The sequence below is a fragment of the Microtus pennsylvanicus genome, chromosome 15, assembly GCF_037038515.1.
Source record: "Microtus pennsylvanicus isolate mMicPen1 chromosome 15, mMicPen1.hap1, whole genome shotgun sequence".
Taxonomy (NCBI): Eukaryota; Metazoa; Chordata; class Mammalia; order Rodentia; family Cricetidae; genus Microtus; species Microtus pennsylvanicus.
In genome coordinates, this window is record NC_134593.1 from 26,518,592 (window position 1) to 26,535,207 (window position 16,616).

At 48.3% G+C, this 16,616-nt stretch overlaps 2 protein-coding genes across 5 annotated transcripts in view; one reads left to right on the top strand and one right to left on the bottom strand.

Annotated features, from left to right (window-relative positions):
* Dpysl2 (dihydropyrimidinase like 2) overlaps window positions 1-6,647 on the bottom strand; it is a 103,927-nt gene extending 97,280 nt beyond the window's left edge. Inside the window, exons 1-2 of one of the 3 annotated variants that reach the window (XM_075950279.1) lie at window positions 6,196-6,405; window positions 5,933-6,085 (exon numbers count right to left, since the gene is read on the bottom strand). In XM_075950279.1, the coding sequence (XP_075806394.1) occupies window positions 5,933-6,085; window positions 6,196-6,237 (195 nt within the window). In that variant the 5' untranslated portion in view covers window positions 6,238-6,405. Of the gene's footprint in view, window positions 1-5,932 lie in introns of all 3 variants that reach the window. The other 2 variants (XM_075950276.1, XM_075950278.1) reach the window with 2 other exon arrangements.
* Window positions 6,624-16,295, top strand: Pnma2 (PNMA family member 2). Of its 2 annotated transcripts, none has more exons than XM_075950281.1 (3): window positions 6,624-6,776; window positions 11,173-11,301; window positions 11,574-16,295. In XM_075950281.1, the coding sequence occupies exon 3, from the start codon at window positions 11,942-11,944 to the stop codon at window positions 13,034-13,036; it is 1,095 nt and encodes a 364-aa protein (XP_075806396.1). In that variant the 5' UTR covers window positions 6,624-6,776; window positions 11,173-11,301; window positions 11,574-11,941; the 3' UTR covers window positions 13,037-16,295. The 2 variants fall into 2 exon arrangements, with proteins under 2 accessions (XP_075806396.1, XP_075806397.1); XM_075950282.1 differs by having other exon boundaries at window positions 6,720-7,115.
* The last annotated feature ends 321 nt before the right edge of the window (window positions 16,296-16,616 follow it).

Here is a 16,616-nt window from a genome sequence, read left to right on the forward strand (position 1 = left end):
AGTACCATTCCCCACTGAGACATCTCGCTGGTCTGAAACAGGGTCTCCTGTTCCGGGTTAGATTTATATACTACATGGCCAAGGCTGACCGCGATCTCCTCATTCTCCTGCCTCCACTTGCCCAGCCCTGGGATTGCAGGCATGTGCCAACATACCCGCATAGTACCAAGGCCAGGGTTAGAGTGAAGCCAAGAGAAGAGGCCTCCACCTGAGTCACAGGACTGCTGCCTTAGGTCGAGGGGTGACGTCCTTTCTTCAGGGCTCAAATGACTAAGTCTCATTTGAGCTCCGGCAATCAAGGTAAAGACACAAGACAGGCAACATTCAAGCCATGGTCAATTTGGACTCTCCCTCCCTTCTCAAGGAAGTAGAAAGGGACTCTGGTACCAAAGGCCACCTAAGAAGAGCTGCCTGTTGTCAGGGCTACAACAGTAGTTCAGCCCAGCATGGAACCAGTGGACTTTAACTTCCAAACAGTTGGGGGCGGGTCTTGCCTGTGGTAAAGCAATGGCCATTACCTTCCTCTTGAGCTACTGTGGAGATAGATACAGCCGTTTAGCTGGAAGACTTTTGGAAGAATTTCGCTCAACTTAGGCCTGAGGCAAAAGGCTGGGGAATCTTGTCTCATCTGAGTTCGACCTTTCGCTTCTTTGCCCTGCCTCCCATAATTAATTTGTTCATTGCACATCTACTAGCTGAACAAGGATTTTTAAGTTACCAACGATTTGTTATAATTTAAAGAATTATTAAAAAAAAAAAAGCTTTAGGAGGAAGAAAGAAGACCGGGGAAATGGTTCAGTTGGTTAAGAGCTGGAGATCATATGTGGCTCTCTTATTTGCTGTTTTGTTGCCGTGAAGAGACGCCATGGTAAGGCAGCTTAGAGAAGCTTGCAAGCTGACCCGCAGAATCCAGGTGAGAGCTGAAAGTAGAGGCACACTTGTGATCCCAGCACTGGGGAGGCTGAGGCAGGAGGACCACTAAGAGCATCAAGTTATTGGCCTGGTTCTAGGCTCCCAGCCAAACCTCCACTACACGTCTGCCATAGCACAAGAATCTCAAAGGACAGCTTGGTTATTCGCCACTTACACAGGTGTGGACAATGTAACCATCAGGCTTTCTCTGTAGGTGAGATTTGGGAAGGTTGAATAGGAGAGGGAAGGACAAAGGGGAAGAGAGGGAATTTAGAATATGGTGCCCTTTGGAGGAAGAAGGGGGCACCCTAGGAGGATGGGGTAGGGATGGTGTTGTGGAACACTGGGAACCTAGGGCTGGGAAATAGTCACTCTGGGGAGAGGGGATATGAATCCAGGATGGAAGGAAATATTAGAAAGCATTGTATAGGCGTGGTGACTGTCTGGATCCATTTTATGAGCTACTGTAACAGAATACCTGAATTGGGTAACTTATAACAAAGACATTTTCCTTGCTCTTTATTTTATCCTATCATGTGTTTATTTATATGCATATGATCAGATATGCATGCATAATCATGTCTTGTGACTGTATGTGTATACACATGTGTGTGGAAGCCAGAGGATGGCCTCAGGCATCCAAACTCCTTATTGAGACAAGCCTTCTACTGAGCCCCAGGGCTTGCTGCTTTGACTGGGGCAGCTGGCTGTAAGCCGCGGGGATCTTCCCAACTGTTCCTCCCCAGCTCAGAGATTACCAATGCACACTGCCACAAAACACTGCTTTGATTTGAGACAGCATCTTACCGTATAGCCAAGGCTGCTCTGGAATATATTACATAGGACAGCCTGGCCTTGAACTCACAGAGGCTTGCCTTCCTCTGCCTCCCAAGGGCAGGTGTTTATGCTGGCACTGGTGATTCACTCAGGCCTCAGGCTTTTATAGCAAGCCCTTTACTGATTGAGCCATCTCCCCAGTTCTAGACAAGAATTCCACTTGGTGCTTGAATCTAGAAGCTGGGAAGTCTAAGACTGAGGTTGCACACCATTGCCGTGCACATTGGCAAAAGAGGAAAAGCGACGCAACTCAAGAGTCTCGGGCTTTTGTATCATCAGTGCTGACAAGCATAAGAGGAGGCTACTCCCACCGGCCTCGCTTCCCAGCATGGGACTACACAGAGAATTAAGTTTCCAGCAGTATCTTGGGGATATGTTTGAGCCAAGCTCAGCAGAGGTCTACATAACCCACTCACTGGCATTTGCCCTGGACCTGAGGACACTTACTTCCCTACCTCTGTAGTCTACACATGTTGTTCATGACTAAATGGGCCTGGAAGTTCTTTGAAAGGGATTCAGCATCCAGAATCCCAGGATGAGAGAATGTTTCTGACCTAACCGTATCTCCAATGGAAGAGAAGAATCCCAGGAGAAAAGGTGGGGCTCGAAGACCACTGTTCACTGGCAAGCCAACAACCACCATGGCTAAACACTGAGGTTCCTCCAAAGGTTTGTATGTGAAGCCTGGATTCTCAGGGAGACAGACCTTTATGATGTATGGTTTGACAGGGATTCCCAATGTCATTGTGTGTGTGCCCTCAAAGAGATTATATTCTCTCTCTCTCTCTCTCTCTCTCTCTCTCTCTCTCTCTCTCTCTCTCTCTCTCTCTCTCCTCCCCCCCAGGACTTTGCTAAGCAGCCCTGCCTGACCTTGAACTCACAGTGTAGTCCAGACTGCCCTTGAATGCACTGAGGTCCATCTACCTCTGCCTCCACAATGCTGGATTAAAGGTGTGTGCTGTCATACCTGGCAACTCTGACCATTCTTGAGACCCCTTACAAACAAAGATTCAAGGGAGGAGAAGGGGGCATAACCCAATCCACCCACCCTCCTCTGTGCCAGAGCTTCTAGAAGAATTCCTTGAAAGCCTGGAGACACTCTCCTCATGAGTGTAATGACCCTAAATAATGACCACTGATTCTGTCAAAACAATGAGCCAACTAACTGTGCTTTCTGTCACCATCGTTATACATATATGCACATCCTCTTGTGAACCATGAAAAATTCATACATTGCAAGCACCAAGCTGGGTAACTGTCCCTAGTTATAAATGACAAAATCCCACAGGAATGCCCCTTTTGTGATAAATGAACCAGAGAGGGCTGCAGAAAGACTGAGCCAGAACCGACCTCTAGAGCTAATGACCAGGAAAGTGAGGCAGAGATGGGTTTACAGGGGTTAAAACTAGGGATTTGGGCTGGTGCTTTCACCTTCAAATTGCCTCCTCTATGTTCCCTAGATTTGCAATTTAGAGTTTTTGCTCAATTTAGGGTGTGTTCCCACAATCACTCCTGATCTTACAGCCAGTGAAGCTGCCCTTCAGACTTGAGTGTTAATATGCTGCCTTTGTTACACATGGGGTCATCTCATCTGCCATCTTTACGTGTTCTCTTGTGGACTCTCCAGATGTGGTTCTGTTCCCTCCAGGCTGTTGGAATGACCCGTATGTCTGACTTGGGAGTGTTCACTCAACCCCTGTACTATGTGGTCTTGACTTTCACCAACATACTCCCACAAGGACTCATTTTATACTTACCCTGTTTTCAGTATAAGGTACAATATTGAAACATTTGGGTTAGGGATGTAGCTCAGCAATAGAACAATTGTTTAGCACACACTAGTTCCTGGGTTCAGGCTCCAGCACCACAAAAGAAAGAAAGGATAGATAGATAGATAGATAGATAGATAGATAGATAGATAGATAGATGATAGTTAAATATATGATAGATAGCTAATAAATAGATGATAGATTGATAAATAGATGATAGATTGATAGATAGATGATAGATAGATGATAAATTGATAAATGGATAGATAGATAGATAGATAGATAGATAGATAGATAGATAGATAGATAGACAGGTAGTAGATAGATAGATAATAGATAGATAGATAGATAGATAGATAGATAGATAGATAGATAGATAGACAGATGATAGATGATAGTTAAATATATGATAGATAGATGATAGATAGCTAATAAATAGATGATAGATTGATAAATGGATAGATGGATAGATAGATAGATAGATAGATAGACAGGTGATAGATAGATAGATAGACAGACAGGTAGTAGATAGATAGATAGATAATAGATAGATAGATAGATAGATAGATAGATGATAGTTAAATATATGATAGATAGATGATAGATAGCTAATAAATAGATGATAGATTGATAAATAGATGATAGATGGATAGATAGATAGATAGATAGATGATAGATTGATAAATGGATAGATAGATAGATAGATAGATAGACAGGTGATAGATAGATAGATAGATAGATAGATAGATAGATAGATAGATAGAGCTGTTGGTCATGGTGGCTCACATCTGTAATCCCAGCACCCAGGAGGACTGGGATTGTCTGAGTACAAGTCCAGTCTCAACTACAGAGACAGAGATGACTCTGTCTCAAAAAAAAAGGAAAGAAAGAAAGGAAAAGGAAAGAAGAGAGAGCAAAGAAAAAGCAAAAAAAGAAAAGAAAGAAGAAACTTTTTAGTTCAATTGATCACTTGTAACAAAACAAGCTTTTTGGATTTAGATTCTGGTTGCCTCTTAGTGTAATATAAAATTAAAAATCAGAGGATGGGTGGGTGAGTGTAAATTAAGTAATTTTTTTTTGGATAGAAGTGGTTCTAGGAAAGTCAAAAACCCGAACACTCTGCTGTGTTGGGAAACGGACCCCAATCATTGCCCCCAGAGATGCTCTCTGAGGCTTTCTCTGTAGCATACAACATGAATGCTGGGCAAGCCCCGCAGTGAGCATGTACAAACTGCCCCCAATTTCTCCAGTGGCTGTCTGAATGGAAGCACCTTTAGGACTAACCTTCCTCCTGCCCTGGAAGGGAAGGCACGTGGGAATTCAGTATAAAGTCATTCATAGATTGGCTTCTTATCTTCACCACGGGCATGGGAGAGAAACAGCAATCGAGTATTAAGGCATTGTGCACTGTAAATGATCAGCTGAGACATTAAAACTGTGAAAAAATACACGAGCATAAATGTTGCCCTGTAACGGAGGAAAATGTGCGTGAAAAGACGAGTGGATTTGAAATGGGCACTGCTGGGATTTACCGGACCATGTCAAACATTTTCTATGACCGCGGATAACTAACCAAACTAGCCTTCTTTGTCTCAACATTAACACAATCAGGGAGTCTTGTCTTCAAATACAAGTCTTCCCCTCCCATCCTCTTTTTCCTTTTCTTTTTGGCTCTTTGAATATAATCCACGTAGTCTCTCCCCATTCCCAAAGTGCCTCCCAAACAGCGCTGGGGAAGCACGCTGGGAAGCCCTTGCCGAGACACTTAGCAGAACTTTGTTCTGCACATGGGCTATCTAGCTTTTCTTGGTGACATCACGGCCTCCCCGACTCTTCACTGGTTGTGAACCGAGTCCAGGCACTGGTGACAGGCTCGGGGCGCTGGCCGTGGTCCTGACCTCAGAGCTCAGGACCCTGGTGCGAAGCGCTCCCAAGGCGGAGACCTTGCCAGTTCGAGGAGTCATGTTAGCCCCTTCCCCCTTCGACCCCAGGGAAGTCCTCTGGCCTTCACTGCAGCCCTCCCCTGCGCTCTTTGAGCTGCATCAAAAAAGGGTGGGGCACTGAGCCACAGCTGCAATCGGAGGCCGCCCGGGAGGATTTAAGAACAGCACAGTGGTCCACCCCAATCGCCACTCGTCGCCCCTAGCTCAGGGATCAGCTGGTCCCTGACGCGGGTTCCCCACCTCCCAGGCACAAGGAGGCGAGGGCAGCCTTTGTGGGCGCTGAGACGCCCACCGGCGAACCCGTGCCTCGCCGCACCCTGCGCGGTGAAGGGGCGGGCAGGGCGCGGTGCGCGTGCAGATGCGGGAGGCAGAGCTCCAAGAGCCGCGTGCGGGCCGCCACGCGGGATGCTCGGTCCTCAGCGAGATGCCAGGGTTCAGCCCCACTTTCCGTCCCCACCCTCCCATACCAACCTGATCGTAGATGTTCTGCAGGGCTTCCTTGCCCGAGGCCCGCCGGATCTCCACCTTCCGGCCCGATTCAACAGATGGCTCCCCGCTGGCACGCCGGCTCTGCCGGTGCGGGTCCGGGCCCAAGTGGGCGACATCCCGCTGCTGAGCCACCACCTGCCCCGAGCCCCGGCCCACCGAAAGCGAATCGAAATCGATGGTCTTGTTCTCCGAGGACCCTTCCACCGGGCAGAACATGCCGCAGAATTTCTGCCGGGGCTTGGGACTGCCCGAGCCCAGGTTTTTAAAAAAAGCAGGGACCTCTTCATCCTCTGCCGCCTTCCCAGATTGCTTTCTCTCGGCCATGACTCGGGGGGCGCTGGGGAGGGTCCTCTCCGTCCGTCCGTGGTTCCCTTAGTCTCCCTGGCTGGGTGTGCACTAGCCCCTCGTTGCCGCCGCCGCTGCTGCTGCTCCCTGCCTACCGCAAGGTGCACAGAAAGGATGGAGGGCTGGCGAGCCGGCGACCCACCCCTCCCGGTCCCTCCTCCTGACCCTGCTTTCTCCCTCCCTGCCCACGCCCCCCGGCGGCGCCGCGCCACCTCCGAGCGAGCGGCAAAGTTGGTTCTGGGCGGGCGGTCGCTGCGGCAGAGGATGCCAGTTCCCGGCAACGCGGGGCGGGGCGGGGCGGGCTGAACGCGCGATCAGGAGGGAGGGGAGAGGGAAGGAGGGGACCCAGGGGGAGGGGACGAGAAAGGGAGGGTACAAGAGGGTGGGGGGCACCCGGAGCCCGCGCTCCGGAAGTGAAGCGGTCACTCCACCCGCTAATGGATGCGCGGCGGCCGCCCGGCAGACCGCTCTCGGCGCCAGGGTGAGTGTCGGACAAGCTACAGCTGGGCGAGGATTGGAGGGTGCAGAACCTAACCCTGAGTCTCTCTCTTCCACCTGTCTCGCTGCATTGCTTAGGTGGCTCTGGAGCTCCCCTGTCCCTGGGTGAGGGCTGAGGGTTGGGGAAGCCTAGGGTCAAGCCTGCAGGCTCTGGGGAGGGGTGATCCTGGAAACAGCAGGGGCTGGTTTCAGACACCCAAGTACCCGACACCAAAGCTTCAGTTTACCCCCGACCTAGATTCTGTGGGGGACTGTCGGGGGAAGACTTCAAGGAGCAGAAGAAAAAGGAGGATATTCTTGCTTGCAGCTGCTGCTGTAGAAGGTGGGGCTCACAACATGGCGGGGACGAAGAAAGCAGAGGGGCGTAGCGAAAGGGAGGAATGACCCGGAGAAAGAAGCAGGTCTGTGGTGCTTGGGGGTCTAGAGCAGAATGCAGGTTGCGAATCGCAGCACTGCACCTCAACATAGAGACTCAGGACCCTCAACATTATCTGAAAGTCCCAAGCCCTGCAGGTTGGCCACTGCCCCAGGAAAGGCCCAAGAGGGTCTGGATTTGGTATCTTCCACCACACACACCCACTCACCGCCCCCTCCCCACACACACCTGGTTACCACCACCACCCAAAATGGTTGGGAACTGGGCAGACTGAGCCCACTCCAGACACATCTTGTTTTCAGGGCGTCCCGCCTAGCTCCCCCCGCCCCTGTTGCACACTGCGCCAGAGCCCCGCGGCTGCCAGATGCTGTTTCTCTAGGACCGCAGCGCTTTGCGCTAAGGGTAGAGCTCGATCACGGTTTAGGGGAGGATTACATACTGTGAATTATGCGCAGCCAAAGTGTGTAAAGATTTGAGGATGTGTGTACGTGTGTGTGTGTGTGTGTGTGTGTGTGTGTGTGTGTGTGTGTGTGCACGCGCGCACGCGGCCCAGCCACCGTCCCCAGCTTGGAGGCTTTTCCAGCCCGCACTCTAATCTTGGGTCCTTCCTGGCTTCTTCCCAGCCTCTGATCCTGTTTCTGGTGGATTTAAGCCGCCTCTGTTTTTCCAGAGTGGTTGAAACCAGCAGAAGTGTTGCCCACCCTTTAGGGACCCTGGAGGGAGATCTGAGCATGCTCACTAAGGAAAAAGGGTTTGGTCTATGAGAGACAGTTTGCTGCAGTGTATTCTCACAGGGCGGTGTGACCAAGAAATCAGTTCCATTGTCAGCCTTTGCTTAGGGAAGGATTGTATGTGGATACCAACGCCCCCCAGTTGCTGGAGATATCTTGATGGATGGAGAGTCACAATTCATACACACACACACACACACACACACACACACACACACACACACACCCCACCCCGAACTTATGTAGGAGCTGAGAGCACCATATGTGGCCCTTTGAACATTAGCACCCGATGCATTTGGCATTTTAACAAAAGCTTCCACTAAAATTTCCAATGCTTCACCAAAGCCCTGTGAGATGAAGGATTTGGTCCTTCTGGCCTTCCAAGTTAGGACACTGGTTTAGGAGGGGCTATGCCTAAGGTCATATGTCAGGTTGGATTCAAGCCGGGTCTTTGACCCCTGGAGCCTGGTTCCTGTGAGACCCCTCTGTATGAGAAAAATACAAAATGCTTGTATTCTCTCACATCTAAACATTTCCTTCGTGGCCCTTTGTACATCAAGGGTGTTTCATTTAGGGTCTTAAACTTGGAGTGGGGAGTAATTTTCATTGTGTGTGTGTGTGTGTGTGTGTGTGTATTTTGCCTGAATATATGTACATGCACCACATGCATGCCTGAGCCCTTGTAGGCCAGAAGAAAGTGTCAGATCCCCTGGAACTAAAGTTGCAGAAGGTTGTGAGCCACTATATGGGCGCTAGGAACTAAACCTGTGGTTTTAACCACAGAGCAATCTCTCCAGACACTCAGGGTTTTCAGTTTGTTTGTTTGTTTGTTTTGTTTTAAGGCCATCCCTTGTCGGTGAAAGGCCTCAAAAGCTAGCCAACTTTAGTATGACAACTTTTCTGTGGACCTGGGCATTCAGTGCCTTTGTTTGGCTGTTTTTGTTGTTTCTGAGACGAGGTCCTGTATGTAACCCCAGGTTGACCTCAAACTCCCTGTGTAGCCAAGGATACTCTTGAACTTCTGATCCTCCTGCCTTCAGCTCTTAAGGGTTGGGGTAATGGGCACATGCCACTCGACCTGGCTTGTCTAACTCAAGGTTTCATGCGTGGTGGCAAGCGCTCTACCGACTTGAGTGTCACTCTTAGCCCCTCCAGTGCCCTTTACACTTCTGATTCCTCCAAATACACCAAGAGAAGGAAGTTCACTCCCTATCCTACAAGAAGATCTCAGGCCTGGATTGGTCTGGAGCTCCCGGTCCCCATGCTCCCAGGCACAGGGTAAGGCAGCATCTTGTCCTCCTGCTGCTGGCACTGGACCAACCTTCAGTACCTCCGAGAAAGACTGGAGCTGCTTCTGAGGCAGCTCCTGCCATAGTTATGGCTAGCGTCTATGGCATGGGGCCTCCCTCAGACTGATGGGAAACGTTCAGGCTAAAGGGAGAAATGGCTGTGGCATCCTAATGTACACTCTACAAAGGCCTTGGGAGGCACTGGCAAACACCACATTCGAACACCACAGTTGGCTTACTACAGTGACTCCATAAGAATGCACAGTCTGGGCTGGAGAGATGGCTCAGTGGTTAGGAGCACTGATTGCTCTTCCAGAGGTCCCAGGTTCATTTCCCAGCACCCACATGGAGTCTCCCAACTGTCTGTAACTCCATTTCCACAGGATCCAACACCCTCACAGACATACATGCAAGCAAAACACCAATGCACATCAAATTAATTTTAAAAAAGAATTCATGTGGTCTGGTGACATTGTGGATATCTTAGCTTGCATAAGTGCACTCTGTGATGTTCAGCCTGTTAGGAAGGCATCCCCGTGAGTAAGTGACCATGCTGTCATAGGGACCCTTTTAGATTCGTAGGTCTCCCTTTCGCTGCAGAGCAAGTTGCTTCGTGGATAATTCACTCGGCAGTGGGTATGCTTTTGTTTTTTTTTTTTTTTCGGGTTTTTTTTTTCCTTTTTGCCTTTCTCTGAATGACCCAGTCAAACTTAAATACAGGAAGTGTCTTAGTTACTTTTCAACCTCATGAAAGTATCATGACCAAGGCAACTTATAGAAGAAAGCATTTAATGGGAGCTTACAGCCTCAGAGAGCCAGATCATGACCGTTGTGGCTGGGAGCATAGAAGCAGGCATGCAGGCATGGTGCTGGAGCAGTAGCTGAGAGCTCACATCTGATCTACAAACACAAGGTGCAGAGACTGACCGTGGGATTGGTGTGGGATTTTGAAATCTCAGCTCCCACCCCCAGTGACACACCTCCAAAATCCTTCCTAGAGAGTTCCACCAACTAAGGACCAAGCATTTGAAGACATGAGCTATGGGGCCCATTTTCATTGAAAGCACCACAGGAAGACTTGGGTTGGCAACTTACCAGAGTAACACTTAAAAGCCATGCTAGACACAGCAAAAGAGGACTGATTCCTAACTCCAAAGTACACTTATTTTTCTTATTTTTCTGAGATTCGACTTTTCTCTTATACCCATTAAAAATCATTTTTAAATGTTTGACTAATTCCATTTAGTTCTGTTTATATCTTTTTCTTCTCCTTTTGAGCCAAGATTTCCCTATGAGGCCCAGAATGACTACAAACTTGCAATCCTCCTGCCTCATCTCTACAAATGCTGGAGGTGCCATCACACATGGTGCAATTGAAGCTGTTTTTAAAGATGGTTCTCATGTAGCCCAGGCTGGCCTCAAACTCCATATGTGGTCAAGAATGTTCTTAAATTCCTGATCCTCCTGCCTCCACCTCCCACATGCTGAGATTACAGGCATGTACCACCAAGCCCAGTTTACATGGTGTTGGGAATTGAACTCCAGGCTTCCTGCCTGTACGCTAGGCAAGTACTCTTTGGACTGACGAGCATCCCCAGAACTAGGTGGGCTTTTTCTTCATTAAAATATAGCAACTAGGGGGCTGGAGAGATGGCTCAGTGGTTAAGAGCATTGCCTGCTCTTCCAAAGGTCCTGAGTTCAATTCCCTGCAACCACATGGTGGCTCACAACCATCTGGAATGAGGTCTGGTGCCCTCTTCTGGCCTGCAGACATACACACAGACAGAATATTGTATACATAATAAATAAATAAATATTTAAAAATATATATAGCAACTATCTTATTTAGGATGCTTTATTAAATTGTTCATGTCTGTCACTTTTTTCATGCTTTACTGAACTGTTATATTTTTAATATGTGCATTAATCTTTATTACTAGATTTTAGGCCTAAAAACACATTATTCATGTTTGTGTATAACAGGACAGCTTGATTTGGGTGAAGTGAAGACGCATACAGACTATTATATAGAAGTGGGAGACATCTTCCTGAGCTGGAAACTGAATACATGGCTCCTTGATTCTTGAGGAACATTCTGGAACACATAAACAGGTATTTAACTATGTCTCCTAATCTCATCTTTCGACTGGTAAAGGTCTTGAATCCCACCCACTGATGGGGCTTCAGGATGGAGAGACAGGATTCAAGCTGGTCCCCACAGGGAAAGGGTACAGTGAGCAAAGACCATTCAACAGAGTGGGCAGACACAGGTACAATGGGAGTCATAGCCTTTGGTCCACCCCTAGTTCCATTCCAAACTAGAATGTGGGTGTGTCCTGGGAAGTAGAGGTCTGTGTAATAAAAATGAACCTCTGTTTCCCTAGGCGTCCCCACCATCTTGCTGTGTGACTCCCCAGAGGTTTGAGCTACAGTAGAAGCCACCTCTCCACTGACCGGAGAGAGCCAAAGTGACAGTAAGCAGGAGATGGGAAAAGCAGTTGTTCCAAGTGCCTCACAGTGACAAGAATCAGCGCCACACAGCTGTCCCCAGCTCTCAGAAGGAACGAGCAGCAAACCCACTGCAGAGCCACAGGTAACTGTAGTACCATCAAACTTGCGTGGGTCTGAAGACACACGGGAAGCGCATGCTTCTTGAGACTAAGTCAAAGGACAAAGCGTTGATCCACAAGGCTTTGAGCTGCTCCAGGAGTGAGCCAGGCCGGGCCTAAGTGTAAAAGCATAGCCTGGGAGGATGGCAGTGGCCCTGCTGGAGGGTTGGTGCGAGATCATGAGTGTAGATGACCAGAAGGCGTTGATGGTGACGGGCATACCAGTGAACTGTGGTGAGCCTGAGATCCAGGCGGTCCTGCAGGAGGCGCTCAAGTGTGTGGGCAACTACCGCCTGCTAGGCAAGCTATTTCAGAAGCAAGACAACACCAACGCTGTCTTACTGGAGCTCACGGAGGACACGGATATGTCTGTGGTCCCCAGTGAGGTGCAGGGAAAGGGGGGCGTCTGGAAAGTGATCTTTAAGACCCCTAACCAGGACACTGAGTTTCTCCAGAGACTGAACCTGTTTCTAGAAAAAGAAGGGCAGACGGTTGCGGGGATGTTCCGAGCCCTTAAGCAGCAGGGAGTGTCTCCGGCTACCACAGCCTGCACATCCCCTGAGTTACTGGCCCACTTTGTGGGGCAGGCAATGGTTCACGCCCCAAGGCCCCTGCTGCCCGTGAAGTACTGTAAGCTTCGAGTGTTCTCTGGAAGCACAGACCCTGCCCCGGAGGAGGAGTCCTTCGAGGTCTGGTTGGAACAGGCCACTGAGATAGCCAAAGAGTGGCCCATCCCTGAGGCGGAAAAGAAAAGGTGGGTAATGGAGAGTCTTCGTGGCCCCGCCCTGGACCTCATGCACATTGTCCAGGCAGACAATGCTTCCATCAGCGTGGAAGAGTGTCTGGAGGCCTTTAAGCAGGTGTTTGGGAGCCTGGAGAGCCGTAGGTCCGCGCAGGTAAAATACCTAAAGACGTATCAGCAAGAAGGGGAGAAAATCTCAGCCTACGTGCTCCGGTTGGAAACTCTGCTCCGGAGAGCTGTGGAAAAACGGGCTATTCCCAGGAACATTGCTGACCAGGTACGCCTGGAGCAGGTCATGGCCGGAGCCAACCTTAACAATGTTCTCTGGTGCCGGCTCCGGGAGCTGAAGGATGAGGGCCCACTACCCTCCTTTTTGGAGCTGATGAAGGTGATCCGGGAGGAAGAAGAAGAAGAGGCCTACTTTGAGCATGAGAGCAGGGAGGAGCCAGGGGAAAGAGAGGGCTATCGCCGCTGGGACAATGCAAGAAATAACTGAGAGACTTCCCGGCCCCCTTTCACCTCCTGGTGGACACAGGGACAGTGCTTGACAAGGCTAATCTTATTACAATGGGTTTTTTCTCTAATATACAGGGTTGAAGTCAAGCATTAGAAGCAAGTATATATATAGACAGGGTCTCACGTTTATATCCCAGGCTGGCCTTGAGTTTGCACTCTTCCTGCATCAAAGCCTCCCAAGCTGAGTCCTGGGATTAGAGGAGCATACCACTATTAGTGCTCCATCTCAATCTTTCTTTCTGAGAAAAAAAAATAGCCTGGACTCTGAATAGATTGGTTTGGGGACTCTTAAGTAGATTGTTAGTAAATACATGACTAAGTTCCTAAAATACCTAAAGCTACTGTACTTCAGTGTCCTTTAAGCTCAGCAGGGTCAGCCAGGTAGCTCAGTTGATCAGGTCGCTTGGCAACCTCTTCAGATGATGTGGACAGGAAATAGAAACTGGCCAGGCAGGAGCAGGAGAAGTGACTCGAGGTTAAGCGCACTTGCTACTCTTCCAGAGGAATTCAGAACCCAGCACCCACACGGTGACTCACAACCATCCAAACTCCAGTTTCAGGGTCTCCAACACCTTCTCCTGGTCTCTTTGGGCGCTGCACACGTGGTACACATGCATATGTGCAGCACACACCTGTAAAATAAATCTTTAGAAAAGAAAAGAAACTGGCTAGGCAGTTTAGGGGCATTCCAAGAGTGTCCCTGGCTCTCTGATCCATGAATGTCAAGAAGGAGCTTTGATTTCTCGTTGTCAGCTTCATGGAGGTTACTTTGGGGTGGGACTGGGACCTCAGCCAGACACTAATCGCTTTGTAAATTGCTTTAGAAGTAGATCTCTAGATTTTCCTGATAAAAAATGGCTTATATCTGTTCCCCAATTTTAGCCCATCCCCTAAATGATTTTAGGGTTATATCTTCAGAGGAGGGAATTTTATAGTGGCCTTGATCAGAGCTTTTCGGAGTCTCATTAAGAGAAAACCATTGCCTTCTGGTCAGAAGAGTGGAATCTATCTACCTTTTGCCTAGGTGGAAACCTAACATTCCAAACTAACCAAAATAGAAGAGTTAATCCAGTTGGGCAGGCCCATCAGCTGACTAATGGACTGCCCATTAAGAAGACAGATTCATCCAACTCCATGCTAAAGAGATGGGAGGAATAATTATCCCCTTAATGAGATCATGTGCTTTTCTTTCCCAGAATCCCTGGGATCTGCACAGTCACTCCAGAGCCACCACAAAATGTAACTTCCACTTGTTCTTTTGCCTGGGGCCCAAGCCCAAGTAAGCTTTCTTTAGTACTTTGGGCTTTCTTTTTTTTTCTTTTTTTGCTCTTTCCATGCTAAACCTCTACCTAAATCAAAAAAAAAAAAAAGGCATGGCTATCTCTTCTATGTCCCTCTTCGGGAAGGTTTGATCCCCAGAACCCTCATAGTGGAAGGAAAGAATCAACTCCTGCAAGCCATTATCATCACACACACACACACACACACACACACACACACACATGCGCGCACTCACGGACATACGCAAATACATGTACTGTCTTAAACCACACCAAGTAGAACAATGTTGACTCATACCATAGAAGAATGAATTGGCCTTATTTAAAAAAAAAAAAAAACAGGTTTGAAAGATGAGGTGGAGTGGCTTGTTGGGACATTTCCTGTCTCAAATTAGCAAATTCTGTGAGACTCTGGAAGCTTCCCCAAGCTGTCCTCTATAACTGAGCAGTCACAGACCTTACACTAGGGATCTGGGGAGCTGGGAGGCAGGCCTTCCTCCACCAGATGAATTAGGACCATCATGCCCTTGGTTTCTAATGTCACCAGCAGTGTGTCTCCCTCCACACACACCTCCTTCTACTTCATGTGGATGGTTCCAGAACCAGCTGCAGGGTCAGTCTCACGACCCATGGATGACTGACCCAGTCTGTTACCAAGGGGTACACAGCTATAGAGAGAAATCTTTGAGCAAAAGATGGACTTTCAAAGACACGCACACAACTGGACATGCACAGAGTGGCTATGACTGTCACTCTGGTCTGTTGAACCATGAAGACTTTAAAACTGGTGGAAGTGACCTTGCAACCTACTGAGGGCCACAACATGCAATGTGTTCCACATAAATCCCACTTCATGTGTACAGCAGTCTACTCTGTGTAGGGTGTTGTGTGCATTCGTGGGGTGTGTGTTGTGGGGGGGGTGCTGCATTACTCTTTAGAAAGAGAAAGAAGCGGAGGTCCAATGGGTTAAATGGTCTCAGCATCAAAATGCTCAGAAGAGATACCTAGACAGAAGCCCAGAACAGATCTTGGGAACCCACCCTCCACTAGCTATGTGTCACTCAAGCGTGTTTCCTTAGTTCTGTAGAAGACTGATATTAAGCCAATGTGTTTCAGACTCCTTAAATCTCAAACACAGGGCAGGGAGTTTCAAGTGTGCTGAGGACCAAGGCTCAGCATTTGCGGGCATCGGTGTATATACTTCAAGCTCTCTGTGTCTGTACATAGACTTGAAAGCTGCGACGTCTTGTGTGTGTGTGCCAGGTTGAGTGTGCTGGGACACCATAAACAAACACCACGTAGTCACGTGCCAGGCATAGCTCTGGCACAGTTCATGCACAACCTTGTGGTAGATTCTTGTGTAGTGTAAGCCAGTTGCTTAGTCTCTCTGTACATCAGTTTCCTTATCTAAAAACGAGTGGCCGTTAGGATCAAATGGCACAATGCCTTTTAAGCACTTCAAGCAACGTTTGGAACTTAGAAACCCCTCGATACACTGAGGACCTTGGCGTTTTCGTGATAGTTGTTGTCAGCTCAATGCATGCTCTCCCGACCGTTCTAACAGTGTGGAAACAAGTAGAGATGTAACAGACTTCCAGCCGCGATGCTCCCACCATTGGGAAGCATTTCTAGCTCTTTGACACGGGCTGTCTTTCGCATCTGTGCTAATATTCCAGAATTGGTTGGTGACCGTGAGTTGACTTGATTTTGAAGGGATAACCTGCTCTTCTGAAGTAAGAAAAGCATTTTTTAAGTCATCATCTGTGACGATTTCTCTTTCTGAAATATGCATCTCAACAGTTCCCAAGTATAGTGATGTGATTGTCACAGCTGACTATTATATCCCGACTTCATGTGGCTTTCTGTTCCTGTGAATGGCCTCACCATTATTATCAACAGACTGCAAAATTAAATGTTACCTCTGTGAAGTTATGAAATAAAGTTTCAGAGTTAGTGAAATCCTGAGTTGTTTTCTGTTTCCTATAAATCTGAGTGACGGCTTGAAGGAGTTTCATTACTAAAAACAAAACTAAACTAAAGGCACCGGAGAGATGGCTCAGGGGTTAAGAGCCCTTGCTGATCTTCCAGGGGACGTGAGTTCAATTTCCAGCACCCACATCTGGTGGCTCATAGGTGCCTGTAGCTCCACTCCAGGGGACCTAACTCCCTCTTCTGGCCTCTGAGGGTACCAACACACATACGGTATTCACACACATAAAAGTAATAAATAAATCAATAAATATTTAAGAAAAAGAAAGTCGAACCAAAGGCCTTGAACTT